This window comes from Dendrobates tinctorius, unplaced genomic scaffold (genome assembly GCF_039654945.1).
Source record: "Dendrobates tinctorius isolate UK_male_01 unplaced genomic scaffold, ASM3965494v1 ptg000182l, whole genome shotgun sequence".
NCBI classification, from domain to species: domain Eukaryota; kingdom Metazoa; phylum Chordata; class Amphibia; order Anura; family Dendrobatidae; genus Dendrobates; species Dendrobates tinctorius.
In genome coordinates, this window is record NW_027361849.1 from 1378183 (window position 1) to 1398625 (window position 20443).

General features: G+C 54.2%; 1 protein-coding gene across 4 annotated transcripts in view; it reads left to right on the top strand.

Annotated features, from left to right (window-relative positions):
• The window catches only part of CFAP221 (cilia and flagella associated protein 221), a 211014-nt gene that overhangs the window by 158069 nt on the left and 32502 nt on the right, over nt 1–20443 (top strand). For all 4 annotated transcript variants that reach the window (XM_073551898.1, XM_073551897.1, XM_073551900.1 and 1 more), the window contains 9 exons: nt 6092–6209; nt 10654–10765; nt 11460–11562; nt 19017–19098; nt 19273–19362; nt 19431–19529; nt 19603–19696; nt 19772–19860; nt 20358–20438. In XM_073551898.1, the coding sequence (XP_073407999.1) occupies nt 6092–6209; nt 10654–10765; nt 11460–11562; nt 19017–19098; nt 19273–19362; nt 19431–19529; nt 19603–19696; nt 19772–19860; nt 20358–20438 (868 nt within the window). The remainder of the gene's footprint in view (nt 1–6091; nt 6210–10653; nt 10766–11459; nt 11563–19016; nt 19099–19272; nt 19363–19430; nt 19530–19602; nt 19697–19771; nt 19861–20357; nt 20439–20443) is intronic.

The window sequence follows — 20443 nt, forward strand, 5'->3', positions numbered from 1 at the left end:
GCAAACTTGTGGGCGGGAACGTGGGCGAGCCTGTGAGAGGGACTGTGGGTGGTAATGTGGGTGAGCCTGTGATTGTGACTGTGGGATGGAACGTGGACGAACCTGTGAGTGAGACTGCGGGTGGTAACATAGGCGAGCCTGTGAGTGAGACTGAGGGAATGTGGGTGAACCTATCAATGAGACTGTGAGCGGAACGTGTGCCTGTCTGTGGGTGGGAACGCAGGTGAATCTGAGTGAGACTGTGGGCGGTAACGTGGGCGAGCCTGTGAGCAGGACTGTGAATGGGACTGTGGGTGGGACATTGGGGAGCTTGTGAGCGATGACTGTGAGTGCAGTGTGTTCAAGACTGTATGCGGGAACATGGGCGAGCCTGTGAACAGGACTGTGGATGGGACTGTGGGCGGGACTGTGAGCGGGACTGTGAATGGTACTGTGGGCAGGAATGTGTGTGGGAATATGGGGGAGCCTGTGGGTGGGAACGTGGGCAAGGCTGAGCGCAATGTGTGCGAGACTGTGGGTGGGAACGTGGGCAAGCCTGTGAACGGGACTGTGGGAGGGAACGTGGACGAGCCTGTGAGCGGGACTGTAAATGGGACTGTGGGCGAGAATATGGGTGGTTACATGGGGGAACCTGTGGTCGGGATCGTGGGTGAGATAGTGAGTGCGACGTGAGCGAGACAGTAACATAGTTAGCAAGACCAAAAAAGCCATTAGTCCATCCAGTTCAGCCTATATTCCATCAGAATAAATCCCCAGATCTGAGTCCTTCTAAAGAACCTAATCACTGTAAGATACAATGTTGTTACGCTCCAGGAAGACATCCAGGCCTCTCCTGAACCCTTCGACTGAGTTCGCCATCACCACCTCCTCAGGCAGGGAATTCCAGATTCTCACTGCCCTAACAGTAAAGAATCCTCTTCTATGTTGGTGGAGAAACCTTCTCTCCTCCAGACGCAGAGAATGCCCCCTTGTGGCTGTCACCTTCCTTGGTATAAACAGATCCTCGGAGAGATATTTGTATTGTCCCCTTATATACTTACACAGGGTTATTAGATCGCTCCTCAGTCGTCTTTTTCTAGACTAAATAATCCTAATTTTGCTAATCTCTCTGAGTATTGTAGTTCCCCCATCCCCTTTATTAATTTTGTTGCCCTCCTTTGTACTTGCTCTAGTTCCATTATATCCTTCCTGAGCACTGGTGCCCAAAACTGTACACAGTCCTCCATGTGCTGTCTAACCAGAGATTTGTACAGAGGCAGTATAATGCTCTCATCATGTGTGTCCAGACCTCTTTTAATGCCCCCCATGATCCTGTTTGCCTTGGCAGCTGCTGCCTGGCACTGGCTGCTCCAGGTAAGTTTATCATTATCTAGGATCCCCAAGCCCTTCTCTATGTCAGATTTACCCAGTGGTTTCCCGTTCAGTGTGTAATGGTGATATTGATTCCTTCTTCCCATGTGTATAACCTTACATTTATCATTGTTACACCCCATCTGCCACCTTTCGGCCCAAGTTTCCAACTTATCCAGATCCATCTGTAGCAGAATACTATCTTCTCTTGTATTGACGGCTTTACATAGTTTTGTATCATCTGCAAATATCGATATTTTCCTGTGCAAACCTTCTACCAGATGGTTAATAAATATGTTGAAGAGAAGAGGTCCCAACACCGACCCCTGCGGTCCCCACTGGTCACAGCGACCCAGTTAGAGAACATCCCATTTATAACCCCCCTCTGCTTTCTATCACTCAGCCAGTTACTTACCCATTACACACATGTTCCCCCCAGACCCGGCATTGTCATTCTGTGTACCAACCTCTTGTGTGGCACGGGATCAAACGCTTTGGAAAAATCAAGATCTACCGCGTCCAGTGACTCACCTTGGTCCAGTCTATAGCTTACCTCTTCATAAAAGCTGATTAGATTGGTGTGACAGGAGCGACTCCTCATAAACCCATGCTGATATGGCGTTAAACAGTTATTCTCAGTGAGATCATCCAGAATAACGTCCCTCAGAAACCCTTCACATATCTCACCAACCATAGAGGATAGACTTACTGGCCTATAATTTCCAGGTCACTTCTAGAGCCTTTATGAATATTGGTACCACATTTGCTTTGCGCCAGTCCTGTGGAACAGACCCCGTCGCTATAGAGTCCCTAAATATAAGAACTAATGGCTTGTCTATTCCATTACTTAGTTCTCTTAGTGCTCGTGGGTGTATGCCATCCGGACCCGGAGAGTTATCTATTGTAATCTTATGTAGCCGGTTTCGCCCCTCTTCTTGGGTTAGATTGGTGACCCTTAATATCGGGTTTTCTTTGTCTCTCGGCATTTCATTTTCCATCGTGAATACCGTGGAGAAGAAGGTGGGTAATATATTCGCTTTTTCCTCGTCATCTACAACCATTCTTTCCTCACAATTCTTTAAGGTTCCTACACTGTCACTTATGATTCTGTTACTATTGATATAGGTGAAGAACAGCTTGGGATTAGTGTTACTCTCCTTTGTGCTTCTCTGTCTCCTTTTTGGCAGCTGTAATTAGTTTTTTAGATAAAGTATCTTTCTCCCTATAGTTGTTAGATCCTCAGCGGGGCCGTCCTGCTTTAGTAGTGTAAATGCTTTCTTGTTACTGGTAATCGCCCTCTTACTTCTTTGTTTAGCCACTTTGGGTTTTTCCTATTTCTTCTCCTTTTATTCCCACAAGGTATAAACCGCTTACAGCGCCTCTTTAGGATGTTCTTACACATTTCCCATTTATTACCTGTATTCTTATTTCTGAGGACATTGTCCCAGTCACCAGATTAAGGGCATCTCTAAGCTGGTGAAACTTTGCCTTCCTAAAGTTCAGTTTTTTTGTGACTCCCTGACAAGTCCCCCTAGCGAAACACAAGTGACACTGTACAATATTGTGGTCGCTATTTCCTGCAGATCTGTTATTCTGTCTGGTCTGTTAGATAGTATTAGGTGTAAAGTGCTTCTCCTCTGGTCGGATTCTGCACCAGTTGTGAGAGATAATTCTTCTTGGTTATTAGCAGAAACCTGTCGCCTTTATGGGTTTCGCAGGTCTCTGTTTCTCAGTTAAATGCCTGTGGGTGGGAATGTGGGTGGTAACATGGGGGAATGTGGGGGGGCCTGTGGGCAGGACTGTGGGTGGGAATGTGGGGGGTAACATGGGGGGATGTGGGCGGGACTGTGGGTGGGAATGTGGGTGGTAACATGGGGGAATGTGGGGGGGCCTGTGGGCGGGACTGTGGGTGACAATGTGGCTGGTAACATGGGGGAATGTGGGCGGGACTGTGGGTGGGAATGTGGGTGGTAACATGGGGGAATGTGGGGGGGGCCTGTGGGTGGGACTGTGGGTGGGAATGTGGGGGGTAACATGGGGGAATGTGGGCGGGACTGTGGGTGGGAATGTGGGTGGTAACATGGGGGAATGTGGGGGGGAATGTGGGGGTAACATAGGGGAATGTGGGCGGGACTGTGGGTGGGAATGTGGGTGGTAACATGGGGGAATGTGGGGGGGCATGTGGGCGGGACTGTGGGTGGCAATGCAATGTGGCTGGTAACATGGGGGAATGTGGGCGGGACTGTGGGTGGTAACATGGGGGAATGTGGGGGGGGAATGTGGGGGGGTAACATGGGGGAATGTGGGCGGGACTGTGGGTGGGAATGTGGCTGGTAACATGGGGGAATGTGGGGGGGGTCTGTGGGCGGGACTGTGGGTGGCAATGTGGCTGGTAACATGGGGAATGTGGGCGGGACTGTGGGTGGCAATGAGGGTGGTAACATGGGGGAATGTGGGCGGGACTGTGGGTGGGAATGTGGGGGGTAACATGGGGGAATGTGGGCGGGACTGTGGGTGGGAATGTGGCTGGTAACATGGGGGAATGTGGGGGGGCCTGTGGGCGGGACTGTGGGTGGCAATGTGGCTGGTAACATGGGGGAATGTGGGCGGGACTGTGGGTGGGAATGTGGGTGGTAACATGGGGGAATGTGGGGGGGCCTGTGGGCGGGACTGTGGGTGGCAATGAGGGTGGTAACATGGGGGAATGTGGGTGGGACTGTGGGTGGGAATGTGGGTGGTAACATGGGGGAATGTGGGGGGGCCTGTGGGCGGGACTGGGTGGGAATGTGGGGGGTAACATGGGGGAATGTGGGGGGGCCTGTGGGCGGGACTGGTGGTGGCAATGTGGGTGGTAACATGGGGGAATGTAGGCGGGACTGTGGGTGGGAATATGGGGGAATGTGGGGGGGCCTGAGGGCGGGACTGTGGATGGCAATGTGGGTGGTAACATGGGGGAATGTGGGTGGGACTGTGGGTGGGAATGTGGGTGGTAACATGGGGGAATGTGGGGGGGCCTGTGGGCAGGACTGGGTGGGAATGTGGGGGGTAACATGGGGGAATGTGGGGGGGCCTGTGGGCGGGACTGGTGGTGGCAATGTGGGTGGTAACATGGGGGAATGTAGGCGGGACTGTGGGTGGGAATATGGGGGAATGTGGGGGGGCCTGAGGGCGGGACTGTGGGTGGCAATGTGGGTGGTAACATGGGGGAATGTGGGCGGGACTGTGGGTGGTAACATGGGGGAATGTGGGGGGCCTGTGGGCAGGGTCTTTAGTTTTGCTCCTTCCCGCTCCGTTTGTCTGGGAGTCTTTTCTTTATGTAATATGTGCTGGCGCTGTTGCAGTCGCGGGTGGCGCTTGCGCAGATTGAACTCTCAAGTCTTCAGGGATATGGTGGCTGAACATGCATAGTTTGCTTAGTGCCACCGTCGCCATTGTACTGAAGCCCACCATTGATCAATCTGCTGAAGCGCCACCCACTGCTAGAACGGCGCCAGCATGAAATTTTGAAAAAAGAAGACAAAAAGACACCTAGACACAGCGGAGGGGGAGGGAAAAAAGCTAAAGACCCCACCAATAGTAAAAAAAATGGAGTAAATGCGACCAAAAGTTGTAAAAATATCAAGAAGCTTTTATTTATATAAATATCCACATAAATGACAAAATACTGTAATGTACAGGCTCAGGCACAAAGCGTACTCCAAAAGCTCATGTGTGAAGGTCACAAAAACCTGTTGTAGCAGCACGGGCAGAGGCAACCTGGCCTCAACTAGGGTTTCCATATAAATGGAGACAATGACAAGCAGTGCATAGTGCAGGTAAAGTGCTCAGGAGGGCTTTCAAGTGAAATGCCAAAAACCCAGCACATCATTGTCACTCTCATATAGGTTACCATTATAAAGACCCTAGAAAGAAAATCCGTGTCTTACCCATAAGTGACTGCCAGTGTAAGTGTCCAAATGCAGTTCCGACGCACGTTTCGCGTGCGCTTCCCCGAGGAGTACATTACAGTATTTTGTCATTTATGTGGATATTTACATAAATAAAATCTTCTTGATATTTTTACAACTTTTGGACGCATTAACTCCATTTTTTTAGTGTAGGCTCTGTAGTTGTTGGAGTGTCCTTAGTGACTTTTTTGTCTTGAAATATGTATTTTTCTATTTCTATGCAGTGACATGTATCAGTGGAAATTGTTCTTAGACCCCACCAACAGGTCTCACCTGTGCACAGTCCCATCCACATGCCCCTCCATGGCCCTGCCCACAAGTCACGCGCCTACCCAGACTCACCTAAAGCCCCGCCCACAGTTCCACATACAGTCCCCCACATTTCGACCCACAGTCCCGCCTATGGAACCACGTAGAGCCTGCCCACCTGCGGTCCACCCACAGTCCCGCCTATGGAACCACGTAGAGCCTGCCCACCTGCGGTCCACCCACAGTCCCGCCTGCAGTCCGCCCACAGTCCTGCCCACCTACGGTCTGCCCACAGTCCCGCCCACCTACGGCATCTTCCCACAGTCCCGCCCACCTACGGCATCTGCCCACAGTCCCGCCTACGGTCCACTCAAACAATGATTAAAGAATATCTACAAACCGTCTTTCTCCACCGCAGGCCTCCGATGTGGCCCTGTCTGTACTCTCTGTAGTACATATATAGTGGGGTCCGCCGGGGAGTCACCGTCTCACAGCACAACATGAAGCGCAGCTGGAGATTATATACTGCTCTCTAATCTCATCAGGGCGGTGCGGCCCGAGGAGCAGAACTCACCCAAAGGGCGACTCCAGGGCGGACAGAGGCCATATGGGGCGTCCCGTAAGAAGAAGCATCTGCAGAGTCTACAGCAGAGTGCGGCACAGGTAAGATGTCCGTCACAGCTGCTGACTAGAGCCGCCGTCACACTGACCACGTCACAGCTCCAGACTAGAGCCGCCGTCACACTGACCGCCGTCACAGCTCCAGAATAGAGCCGCCGTCACCCTGACCACATCACAGCTCCAGACTAGAGCCGCCGTCACACTGACCACGTCACAGCTCCAGACTAGAGCCCCCGTCACACTGACCACCCTCACCCTGACTGCCGTCACGCTGACCACCATCGCAGCTCCTGACTAGAGCCGCCATCACACTGACCACCTTCACCCTGACCGCCATGACACTGACCACGTCACAGCTCCTGACTAGAACCGCCGTCACAATGACCACCTTCACGCTGACCGCCGTCACACTGACCACCATCGCAGCTCCTGACTAGAGCCGCCGTCACGCTAACCACCTTCACACTGACCACCGTCGCAGCTCCTGACTAGAGCCGCCGTCACACTAACCACCCTCACCCTGACCGCCATCACGCTGACCACGTCACAGCTCCTGACTAGAGCCGCCGTCACACTGACCACCTTCACACTGACCACCTTCACACTGACCACTGTCGCAGCTCCTGACTAGAGCCGCCGTCACACTAACCACCCTCACCCTGACTGCCGTCACACTGACCACCTTCACCCCGACTGCCGTCACGCTGACCACCATCGCAGCTCCTGACTAGAGCCGCCGTCACACTGACCACCTTCATGCTGACCGCCATCACACTGACCACATCACAGCTCCAGACTAGAGCCACCATCACACTGACCACCGTCCCGCTAACCATATCACAGCTCCAGACTAGAGCCACCATCACACTGACCGCCATCACACTGACCACATCACAGCTCCTGACCAGAGCCGCCATCACACTGACCGCCATCACACTGACCACGTCACAGCTCCAGACTAGAGCTGCCATCACACTGACCACCCTCACCCTGACTGCCGTCATGCTGACCGCCATCGAAGCTCCTGACTAGAACCGCCGTCACACTGACCACCTTCACGCTGACCGCCGTCACACTGACCACGTCACAGCTCCAGACTAGAGCCGCCGTCACACTGACCGCCATCACGCTGACCACGTCACAGCTCCAGACTAGAGCCGCCGTCACGCTGACCGCCGTCACCCTGACCACATCACAACTCCAGACTAGAGCCACCGTCACACTGACCACCTTCACGCTGACCGCCGTCACGATGACCACCATCGCAGCTCCTGACTAGAGCCGCCGTCACACTGACCGCCATCACGCTGACCACGTCACAGCTCCAGACTAGAGCCGCCGTCACACTGACCGCCGTCACCCTGACCACATCACAGCTCCAGACTAGAGCCACCGTCACACTGACCACGTCACAGCTCCAGACTAGAGCCGCCGTCACACTGACTACGTCACACTGACCACATCACAGCTCCAGACTAGAGCCGCCATCACACTGACCACCTTCATGCTGACCGCCATCACACTGACCACATCACAGCTCCAGACTAGAGCCGCCGTCACACTGACCACCTTCACCCTGACCGCCATCACACTGACCACGTCACAGCTCCTGACTAGAACCGCCGTCACACTGACCACCTTCACGCTGACCGCCGTCACACTGACCACCATCGCAGCTCCTGACTAGAGCCGCCGTCACACTGACCACCTTCATGCTGACCGCCATCACACTGACCACATCACAGCTCCAGACTAGAGCCACCATCACACTGACCACCGTCCCGCTAACCATATCACAGCTCCAGACTAGAGCCACCATCACACTGACCGCCATCACACTGACCACATCACAGCTCCTGACCAGAGCCGCCATCACACTGACCGCCATCACACTGACCACGTCACAGCTCCAGACTAGAGCCGCCATCACACTGACCACCCTCACCCTGACTGCCGTCATGCTGACCACCATCGAAGCTCCTGACTAGAACCGCCGTCACACTGACCACCTTCACGCTGACCGCCGTCACACTGACCACGTCACAGCTCCAGACTAGAGCCGCCGTCACACTGACCGCCATCACGCTGACCACGTCACAGCTCCAGACTAGAGCCGCCGTCACGCTGACCGCCGTCACCCTGACCACATCACAACTCCAGACTAGAGCCACCGTCACACTGACCACCTTCACGCTGACCGCCGTCACGATGACCACCATCGCAGCTCCTGACTAGAGCCGCCGTCACACTGACCGCCATCACGCTGACCACGTCACAGCTCCAGACTAGAGCCGCCGTCACCCTGACCACATCACAGCTCCAGACTAGAGCCACCGTCACACTGACCACGTCACACTGACCACATCACAGCTCCAGACTAGAGCCGCCGTCACACTGACCACGTCACACTGACCACATCACAGCTCCAGACTAGAGCCGCTGTCACACTGACCACGTCACACTGACCACATCACAGCTCCAGACTAGAGCCGCCATCACACTGACCACCTTCATGCTGACCGCCATCACACTGACCACATCACAGCTCCAGACTAGAGCCGCCGTCACACTGACCACCTTCACCCTGACCGCCATCACACTGACCACGTCACAGCTCCTGACTAGAACCGCCGTCACACTGACCACCTTCACGCTGACCGCCGTCACACTGACCACCATCGCAGCTCCTGACTAGAGCCACCTTCACCCTGACCACCATCACACTGACCACATCACAGCTCCTGACTAGAGCCGCCGTCACACTGACCACCTTCACACTGACCACCGTCGCAGCTCCTGACTAGAGCCGCCGTCACACTGACCACCCTCACCCTGACTGCCGTCACACTGACCACCTTCACCCCGACTGCCGTCACACTGACCACCATCACAGCTCCTGACTAGAGCCGCCGTCACACTGACCACCATCACACTGACCGCCATCACGCTAACCACGTCACAGTTGCTGACTAGAGCCGCCGTCACACTGACTACATCACAGCTCCAGACTAGAGCCACCATCACACTGACCGCCATCACACTGACCACATCACAACTCCAGACTAGAGCCGCCGTCACTCTGACCACCTTCACGCTGACCGCCATCACAGCTCCAGACTAGAGCCGCCGTCACTCTGACCACCTTCACGCTGACTGCCGTCACACTGACCACCTTCACCCCGACTGCCGTCACGCTGACCACCATCGCAGCTCCTGACTAGAGCCGCCGTCACACTGACCACCTTCACCTTGACCGCCGTCACACTGACCACCATCGCAGCTCCTGACTAGAGCCGCCGTCACACTGACCACCTTCACGCTGACCGCCATCACAGCTCCTGACTAGAGCCGCCGTCACACTGACCACCTTCACGCTGACCGCCATCACAGCTCCAGACTAGAGCCGCTGTCACTCTGACCACCTTCACGCTGACCGCCATCACAGCTCCTGACTAGAGCCGCCGTCACACTGACCACCTTCACGCTGACCGCCATCACAGCTCCAGTCTAGAGCCGCCGTCACACTGACCACCTTCACCTTGACCGCCATCACAGCCGCCGTCACACTGACCACCATCGCAGCTCCTGACTAGAGCCGCTGTCACACTGACCACCTTCACGCTGACCACCATCGCAGCTCCTGACTAGAGCCGCCGTCACACTGACCACCTTCACGCTGACCGCCATCACAGCTCCAGACTAGAGCCGCCGTCACTCTGACCACCTTCACGCTGACTGCCGTCACACTGACCACCTTCACCCCGACTGCCGTCACGCTGACCACCATCGCAGCTCCTGACTAGAGCCGCCGTCACACTGACCACCTTCACCTTGACCGCCATCACAGCCGCCGTCACACTGACCACCATCGCAGCTCCTGACTAGAGCATCCGTCACACTGACCACGTCACAGCTCCAGACTAGAGCCGCCGTCACACTGACCACCTTCACGCTGACTGCTGTCACACTGACCACGTCACAGCTCCAGACTAGATCCGCCGTCACACTGACCACCTTCACGCTGACCGCCGTCTCACTGACCACCATCGCAGCTCCTGACTAGAGCCGCCGTCACACTGACCACCTTCACCCTGACTACCGTCACACTGACCACATCACAGCTCCAGACTAGAGCCACCTTCACGCTGACCGCACGCTGACCACCATCACAGCTCCTGACTAGAGCCGCCATCACGCTGACCACCATCACACTGACCGCCACCACGCTAACCACGTCACAACTCCAGACTAGAGACGCCGTCACACTGACCACCTTCACGCTGACCGCCATCACGCTGACCACATCACAGCTCCTGACTAGAGCCGCTGTCACACTGACCACCTTCACGCTAACCACCGTCGCAGCTCCTGACTAGAGCCGCCGTCACGCTAACCACCTTCACACTGACCGCCACCACGCTAACCACATCACAACTCCAGACTAGAGACGCCGTCACCCTGACCGCCGCTCACTTGTCCACTACAGGTCACAGAGTCCCAGAGGCTGAGATTTCCTGTGAATCTCTCCAGTCCTCATGCTGTGTCCACCGTTCTAAACCAGCAGCCGGGAAAGCTGAGAGCCAGAGACCTGCGGGGAGGTAACACCGTGATGAGGGTTGTAGTGTTCACTGACTGTTTCATCACCTCTTATCCTCCAGTCACCTCCAGAGCTGCCATCACTACTCTGTTGTTAAATTATGTCTTATCCTCCAGTCACCTCCAGAGCTGCAGTCACTATTCTGCTGTTACAATGTATCTTATCCTCCAGTCACCTCCAGATCTGCAGTTACTATTCTGCTGTTACATCATGTGTTATCCTCCAGTCACCTGCAGAGCTGCAGTCACTATTCTGCTGTTACATTGTGTCTTATCCTCCAGTCACCTCCAGAGCTGCAGTTACTATTCTGCTGTTACATCTTGTGTTATCCTTCAGTCACCTCTAGAGCTGCGGCCTGCCTTGCTTTTCCGTTATCTCGGCGTTCAGTGCTTGGGCAGGGTATGTGGTGGTATACTTTGTTGATTACGGCTGTACAATATGCCCCATAATGCACTGCACAAATACATTGCAGACAATAACCAGTATCACTGAGTTTGCAGCTCTGGATGTGACCCGAGTAGAACTCCCCATTAGAACAAGGGGACAGAATCTGGCGCTCCGTGTGGGGCGGAGCGGTAACTTTTCAGACATGATTTGGCTGCAGCTCTGGTTGTGACTGGAGCAGGGGACTCGGAGGCTGGTGGTGTGGCCCTGTCAAGGCGTCTTCGGCTCCATCTTTCTTTCTTGCTCGGCAGGACTCTCACACAAGAAGTTGGAGGCTCGTCAAGAGAAGGAGACGCGGTTCCAGGAGCTGCTGCAGCAGAACGTGGTGGAGGAGGCGGCCAATCAGCTGCGATGGTGACTGCACCGCGGGGGGCCGCAGGAAGCTGCGTGGGGGCATCAGGACTCTGCGGGACGGGGAGCGGCAGAACTCTGTGGGAGGGGGCAGCAGAGCGCTGCTGAGGGGGGGCAGCAGTACTATGCGTGGGGGCAGCAGAACCCTGCAGGAGGGGAGCGGCAGGAAGCTGCGGGGGGGGCAGCAGGACTCTGCAGGACGGGGAGCGGCAGAACTCTGGGAGGGGGCAGCAGAACGCTGCTGAAGGGGGGGGGGCAGCAGTACTCTGCGTGGGGGCAGCAGGACCCTGCGGGAGGGGGAGCGGCAGGAAGCTGCGGGGGGGGCAGCAGGACTCTGCAGGACGGGGAGCAGCAGAACTCTGGGAGGGGGCAGCAGAACGCTGCTGATGGGGGGGGGGCAGCAGGACTATGCGGAGGATGTCAGAACGCTGCGGCCGGGAATGCTCACAGGGCGGCTTTGCTATGGTTATATCCAGACTGGTCCATGTTACCTGCACTGAAACATTGTAACAAATCACCAGGACAGGTTGGAGTGGAAAGACTTCCAAACTGTGGAAACTACTTTCACAAAACTTTGTGCAGGTTTTCAGCCTTTTTTTGCCGACAGTGAAAATTAACATTTCTGTTCACATCTGTGGTGAATGACGTGGATAGAGTTTCCATGACTGATGGATCTGGGACAGGATGGACCCTCAATGCCCCGGAAAACCCCCGTAGCTCCAGTAACCTCCCCCCTAATCAGTACAAAACACACAGGTGAAGTGGCCACAACTTGACTTATATTCACGGATTACAACAACCAGGAGTCAGGCAGAGTCCCGGATATTCCAGCTGTCCGACATACCGCCCCATGTCAGAAAGCCATAAAGCGTCACCATACCACATCCTTCAGGCGGCCCCCATAGCCGAGCCTGTTATCACCATGAAATCACCTACCATCCCAGGCCAGACAGCCGTAAAGCGTCACCATACCACATCCTTCAGGCGGCTCCCCATAGCCGAGCCTGTCATCACCATGAAATCACCTACCATCCCAGGCCAGACAGCCGTAAAGCGTCACCATACACATCCTTCAGGCGGCTCCCCATAGCCGAGCCTGTCATCACCATGAAATCACCTACCATCCCAGGCCAGACAGCCGTAAAGCGTCACCATACCACATCCTTCAGGCGGCCCCCATAGCCGAGCCTGTTATCACCATGAAATCACCTACCATCCCAGGCCAGACAGCCGTAAAGCATCACCATACCACATCCTTCCGGTGGCCCCCATAGCCGAGCCTGTCATCACCATGAAATCACTGACCATCCCAGGCCAGACAGCCGTAAAGCGTCACCATACCACATCCTTCAGGTGGCCCCCATAGCCGAACCTGTCATCACCATGAAATCACCTACCGTCCCAGGCCAGACAGCCGTAAAGCATCACCATACCACATCCTTCCGGCGGCCCCCATAGCCGAGCCTGTCACCACCATGAAATGACCTACCATCCCAGGCCAGACAGCCGTAACGCGTCACCATACCACATCCTTCAATCCTCAGGCGGCCCCCCATAGCCGAGCCTGTCATCACCATGAGATGACCTACCGCACCAGGCCAGACAGCCATAAAGCGTCACCATATCACATCCTTCAGGAGGCCCCCCATAGTCGAGTCTGTCATCACCATGAGATGACCTACTGCACCAGGCCAGACAACCATAAAGCGTCACCATACCACATCCTTCAGGCGGCCCCCCGTAGCCGAGTCTGTCATCACCATGAGATGACCTACCGCACCAGGCCAGACAGCCATAAAGCATCACCATACCACATCCTTCAGGCGGCCCCCCATAGCCGAGTCTGTCATCACCATGAGATGACCTACCGCATCAGGCCAGACAGCCATAAAGCATCACCATATCACATCCCTCAGGCGGCCCCCCATAGCCGAGTCTGTCATCACCATGAGATGACCTACTGCACCAGGCCAGACAACCATAAAGCGTCACCATACCACATCCTTCAGGCGGCCCCCCGTAGCCGAGTCTGTCATCACCATGAGATGACCTACTGCATCAGGCCAGACAGCCATAAAGCGTCACCATACCACATCCTTCAGGTGGCCCCCCGTAGCCGAGTCTGTCATCACCATGAGATGACCTACTGCACCAGGCCAGACAGCCATAAAGCGTCACCATATCACATCCTTCAGGCGGCCCCCATAGCCGAGCCTGTCATCACCAAGAGATGACCTACCGCACCAGGCCAGACAGCCATAAAGCGTCACCATATCACATCCCTCAGGCGGCCCACCATAGCCGAGTCTGTCATCACCATGAGATGACCTACTGCACCAGGCCAGACAGCCATAAAGCGTCACCATATCACATCCTTCAGGCGGCCCCCCATAGCCGAGTCTGTCATCACCATGAGATGACCTACTGCACCAGGCCAGACAGCCATAAAGCGTCACCATATCACATCCCTCAGGCGGCCCCCCATAGCCGAGTCTGTCATCACCATGAGATGACCTACTGCACCAGGCCAGACAGCCATAAAGCGTCACCATATCACATCCCTCAGGCGGCCCCCCATAGCCGAGTCTGTCATCACCATGAGATGACCTACTGCACCAGGCCAGACAGCCATAAAGCGTCACCATACCACATCCCTCAGGCGGCCCCCCATTGCCGAGTCTGTCACCACCATGAGATTTTATATCCTACGTTAGATCTGATTAGTCCACCATAACTTCCACCTGACTCCTGAACCTCAGGTGTGACCATTAACATAAAAGACCAATTCAAAGCTGTGAAGATGTAAACTAGAGGCCCACATATAGATGACTTATAGAGTCACCCTACAGTGCTCAGGAGGAGAAGCCCCCGTGGAGGCTGGTCTCACATTTGCGTCTGTGCGCGCAGCGTTTGATCCGCATAGATCCGCATGCATCATGCGTACATATATTTACCATGGTGTACGCAGGGACATGCGTTTGCTTGTGGATGTGTACACATGCGTCGTTTTGCGGTCTGCGGCGGTGCCCGGCAAACACAACATGTTGCATTCTTCGAGGCGTCAAAAATCCGTCAAATATGCGCAGGCGTGCGCATGCGGATGAGTGCGTCAAAAAAACGCATTACTGTATATGGCGAACGCATGCGCACGCACAGACATGCGTTCGATACCCATGCGTTATTCAAAATACATATAGAAATCCCATGAGACGCCCATTTTTGTCTGATGTCATATCAAACGCATGCGCATAAACAACACAAACGCATGCAAAAACGCAGCGTTTTTTTCCATCATGCATAAGATGAGGCGCATAAAAAAACGCTGCATAAACATGTGTTTTGCTTGCGTTTGCAGATGCTAAGCTGCGGACTCAAACGCTAATGTGAACCGAGCCTTAAGGCTATTAGCTGTTACTATCCATAATAGACGGAGACCTGGAACACTAATGATACAACAGCTACAATGAGACATTCATCACCAAGTAACGCAGAAGTCACACCTGTAGGAAGGACTGTTGGGGGCGGAGGGAGAGAAGAGGAGATAAGGAAGGAATCTCACCCCCTGGTAGACTCCTCTCCTCCCAGTCCTCTCCTCCCTACTGCACAGGAACCCCCTTTCTAAAAACTGCAGGCGTGCTTTATGGGTCTGATCCTCCCCCAATCATGTTTCGTTGTCCACTTGGGGCTCCAGGGCCCCAGTGTAGTGATATAAACTGTTGACAGCACAGCATGCCTCAGGATTAAACTGAATAACTGGACTGTCACTCACAAAACTGATAGTCCAGCACCCTCCCGGTCCCATAGAGCGGCTGATCTGTCACTCACAGCGTTATTTGGCCACAGTCGACGTAGAAATCATGACAGCTTATTCATTTTCTTCTTGACTATTCCAACTCTCTTCTTATTGGTCTCCCTCTACCCAAACTTTCTCCTCTCCAATCCGTCATGAATGTTGCAGCCAGTGTGGTATTTCTGTCCAGCCTCCTCCACCCTGTGCCAGTCATTGGACTGGTTACCCATCTGCTGCGGAGTTATAAATATATATTTCTGACCTACAAAGCTCTCCGCAGTGCTGCACCGCCCTATATCTCCTCATCTCTGTCTACCACCTACCCATCCTCTCCATAGTGCTGCACCACCCTACATCTCATCTCTATCTATCACCTACCCGCCCTCTTCACAGTACTGCACCACCCTACATCTCCTCCTCATGTCTGTCTACCACCTACCCGTCCTTTCCACAGTGCTGCACCACCCAACATCTCATCTCTGTCCATCATCTGCCTGTCCTCTCCACAGTGCTGCACCACCCTACATCTACTCATTTCTATCATCTACCCATCCTCTACACAGTGCTGCACCACCCTACATCTCCTCATCTCTATCTATCATCTACCCATCCTCTCCATAGTGCTACACCGCCCTACATCTACTCCTCATCTCTATCATCTACCCGTCCTCTCCATAGTGCTGCACCACCCTACATCTCCTCCTCATCTCTGTCTACCATCTACCCGTCCTTTCCACAGTGCTGCAGCACTCTACTTCTCCTCCTCATCTCTATCATCTACCCATCCTCTCCACAGTGCTGCAGCACCCTACATCTCCTCCTCATCTCTGTCCATCATCTACCTGTCCTCTCCATAGTGCTGCACCGCCCTACATCTACTCCTCATCTCTATCACCTACCTGTCCTCTCCATAGCGCTGCACCACCCAACATCTCCTCATCTCTGTCCATCATCTACCTGTCCTTTCCATAGTGCTGCACCACCCTACATCTCCTCCTCTTCTCTGTCTATCATCTACCTGTCCTCTCCATAGTGCTGCACTGCCCTACATCTACTCCTCATCTCTATCACCTACCTGTCCTCTCCACAGTGCTGCACCACCCTACATCTCCTCATCTCTGTCCATCATCTACCTGTCCTCTCCATAGCGCTGCACCACCCAACATCTCCTCATCTCTGTCCATCATCTACCTGTCCTCTCCACAGTGCTGCAGCACCCTACATCTCCTCCTCATCTCTGTCCATCATCTACCTGTCCTCTCCATAGCGCTGCACCACCCAACATCTCCTCCTCATCTCTGTCCATCTACCTGTCCTCTCCATAGTGCTGCACCACCCAACATCTCCTCATCTCTGTCCATCATCTACCTGTCCTCTCCATAGTGCTGCACCGCCCTACATCTACTCCTCATCTCTATCACCTACCTGTCCTCTCCACAGTGCTGCACCACCCTACATCTCCTCATCTCTGTCCATCATCTACCTGTCCTCTCCATAGCGCTGCACCACCCAACATCTCCTCATCTCTGTCCATCATCTACCTGTCCTCTCCACAGTGCTGCAGCACCCTACATCTCCTCCTCATCTCTGTCCATCATCTACCTGTCCTCTCCATAGCGCTGCACCACCCAACATCTCCTCCTCATCTCTGTCCATCTACCTATCCTCTCCATAGTGCTGCACCACCCTACATCTCCTCATCTCTGTCTATCACCTACCCATCCTCTCCATAGTGCTGCACCGCCCTACATCTACTCCTCATCTCTATCACCTACCTGTCCTCTCCATAGCGCTGCACCACCCAACATCTCCTCATCTCTGTCCATCATCTACCTGTCCTCTCCACAGTGCTGCAGCACCCTACATCTCCTCATCTCTATCATCTACCCATCCTCTCCATAGTGCTGCACCACCCTACATCTCCTCATCTCTATCACCTACCCATCCTCTTCACAGTGCTGCAGCACCCTACATCTCCTCATCTCTATCATCTATCTGTCTTCTTCATAGTGCTGCACCGCCCTACATCTCATCTGTCTTCCATCTACCCATCTTCTCCACAGTGTTGCACCACCCTACATCTCCTCCTCATCTCTGTCCATCATCCACCTGTCCTCTCCACAGTGCTGCACCACCCTACATCTCCTCCTCATCTCTGTCTATCATCTACCCGACCTTTCCACAGTGCTGCACCGCCCTACATCTCCTCCTTATCTCGGTCTACCATCTATCCATCCTCTCCACAATGCTGCACCGCCCTACATCTCCTCTGTCTATCATCTACCCGTCCTCTCCACAGTGCTGCATGACCCTACCTCTCCTCATCTCTGTCTACCATCTACTCATCCTTTCCACAATGCTGCACCACCCTACATCTCCCTATCTCGGTCTATCATCTACCTGTCCTCTCCACAGTGCGGCAACGCCCTACATCTCCTCATCTCTGTCTATCATCTACCTGTCCTCTCCACAGTACTGCACCACCCTACATCTCATCTCTGTCTACCATCTACCCGTCCTCTCCATAGTACTGCACCACCCTACATCTCCTCATCTCTGTCTACCATCTACCCATCCTCTCCATAGTGCTGCACCTCCCTACATCTACTCCTCATCTCTATCATCTACCCGTCCTCTCCACAGTGCTGCACCACCCTACATCTCCTCATCTCTATCTATCACCTACCCATCCTCTCCACAGTGTTGCACCGCCCTACATCTCGTCATCTCTATCTATCCTCTACCTGTCCTCTCCAAAGTGCTGCAGCACCCTACATCTCCTCATCTCTGTCTATGATTTATCTGTCTTCTTCATAGTTCTGCACCGCCCTACATCTCATCTGTCTACCATCTACTCATCCTCTCCACAATGCTGCACCACCCTACATCTCCTCCCTATCTCGGTCTATCATCTACCTGTCCTCTCCACAGGGCGGCAACGCCCTACATCTCCTCATCTCTGTCTATCATCTACCTGTCCTCTCCACAGTACTGCACCACCCTACATCTCCTCATCTCTGTCTACCATCTACCCGTCCTCTCCATAGTACTGCACCACCCTACATCTCCTCATCTCTGTCTACCATCTACCCATCCTCTCCATAGTGCTGCACCTCCCTACATCTACTCCTCATCTCTATCATCTACCTGTCCTCTCCACAGTGCTGCACCACCCTACAGCTCGTCATCTCTATCTATCCTCTACCTGTCCTCTCCAAAGTGCTGCAGCACCCTACATCTCCTCATCTCTGTCTATCATTTATCTGTCTTCTTCATAGTGCTGCACCGCCCTACATCTCCTCCTTATCTCGGTCTACCATCTATCCATCCTCTCCACAATGCTGCACCGCCCTACATCTCCTCATCTCTGTCTACCATCTACCCATCCTCTCCATAGTGCTGCACCACCCTACATCTCCTCATCTCTGTCTACCACGTGTCATCTTCCTGCCGTACCTGTCACCTTCCTGCAGTTTCAGTACAGCTCTCTGATCTCACCTGCTGGGTGATCGTGCCCAGATGCCCAGTCCTGATGGTTTCGGCACTAGTGGGGAAAGTATGGTGGTTCCTTGGGTGCATTCATATTGCCTCACTTTAAACTGTGTTCCTGCCATAGCCCTTGTTCCCTGGTCGTGGCACCAGTAATGCTTGTTTTCTGCCCCCACAGGCAGGTTTACCTCGGTTGTGACCCCATGTCTGTGAAACAGTGTCGCCTCATAATGGCGGAACACCAGAGGGCCAAATCACAGGTCAGTGCCCAGCTCCACGCCAGGGTCATCCTCCACGACCATGGGCAGTGCACATCAAGGTGGAAATGCCCCATACAGGCTGCTGGGGTGCTCTCCCCACCTCATGGAAAGGCGTCTGTGTGTCTTGTTCTTTACGGCCTGGTATGACAACCCCAATCATTCTGTGTATTTCAGGCAATGAGCGGCAGCCCTGATCTTGGTGCAGAGTACCAGAGGGCGGTGTCGCTTGCTGTGTGCTGCCGGGTACTGCGCCATGTGGCCGAGGTGAGTGGTGCTGTTACTATAGTGACATTGAACACTGTTATAATATTAACCCTATGTGTCCTGTCCAGGATCGCAGGCCACCAACGCCGCTGTTTGACCTCTATCATAATGACTTATGGGCTAAAAGAAGCCGGGCCCTGAATCAATTCCAGCAGGCAGGCCGCACGGTGAGTATGGTGGTCCGGGGATATCGTCAGTGCCAGCTCTTCGTGGCCTCACCTTCTTGTTTGTGTGCTCCAGATTCTCATACGCAGCAGAGTGGACGGCAGGCTGAGATCCCTGAGGAAACTGCTGCAGCGCCTCCGTTCAGAGCGAGAGGGGAACATGATGTTTGGTAAGATGGCCGTGGGGGTCTGGGAGGTGTGAGCACCGCCGGCGTCTATTACTCTGGACATCTCTCCCTATGCAGAGAGCAGCCATGAGCAAATCGTCCCTGTGTGCACCCCGCAGGTCCTGCTCTATGAGTTCCCTCCTTATTCCACTGAGCCTGGTGGATTGGTGAGTACAGACCAGTGACTGCCGGTCAAATATTGTCCCCTACACCCCCCACTATGTCGATTCAGGTGGGAGCAGAGCCCTTGTGGCCATAGAGAGGGGGATTAGTGGCCAGAGACGCTTCTCCTGCTGATTATCTCCTCGGGATCAAAGCATCAGTCCAAATGTAGCCTGCCCAATCCTTGGTCCTTCAGTGGGAGTGATGGAGGCTGTGGTCTCATGGAGAAATCTGAAATTCTGCCGTTGAAATCTGATGTGGACTCTGGGGTTTGTCCTGCTGACTTAGTGCCGATCTGTAATTGTGGCCATGTCACGTGTACTGACAGCAGAGGAGGTTCGCTCATGGATGTTGGTGCAGAGCACTGCACCATGTAGCGTCCTCTCATCACACCCGAGAAAACTGGACCGCAGAGATGGCGCCATTCACACAATGACTGATGCCAACACTAGAAATATCGCTGACGAGACACCCGTAACTGCCTCATCTCTTCTACCTGCAGATGGCCGGACATCTTGTGTCTCTTCCTCCACAACCTGCGGCTGCTCTGCTCAGACATCAGCTCTTCTACCATGGCCTAAAGGTAAT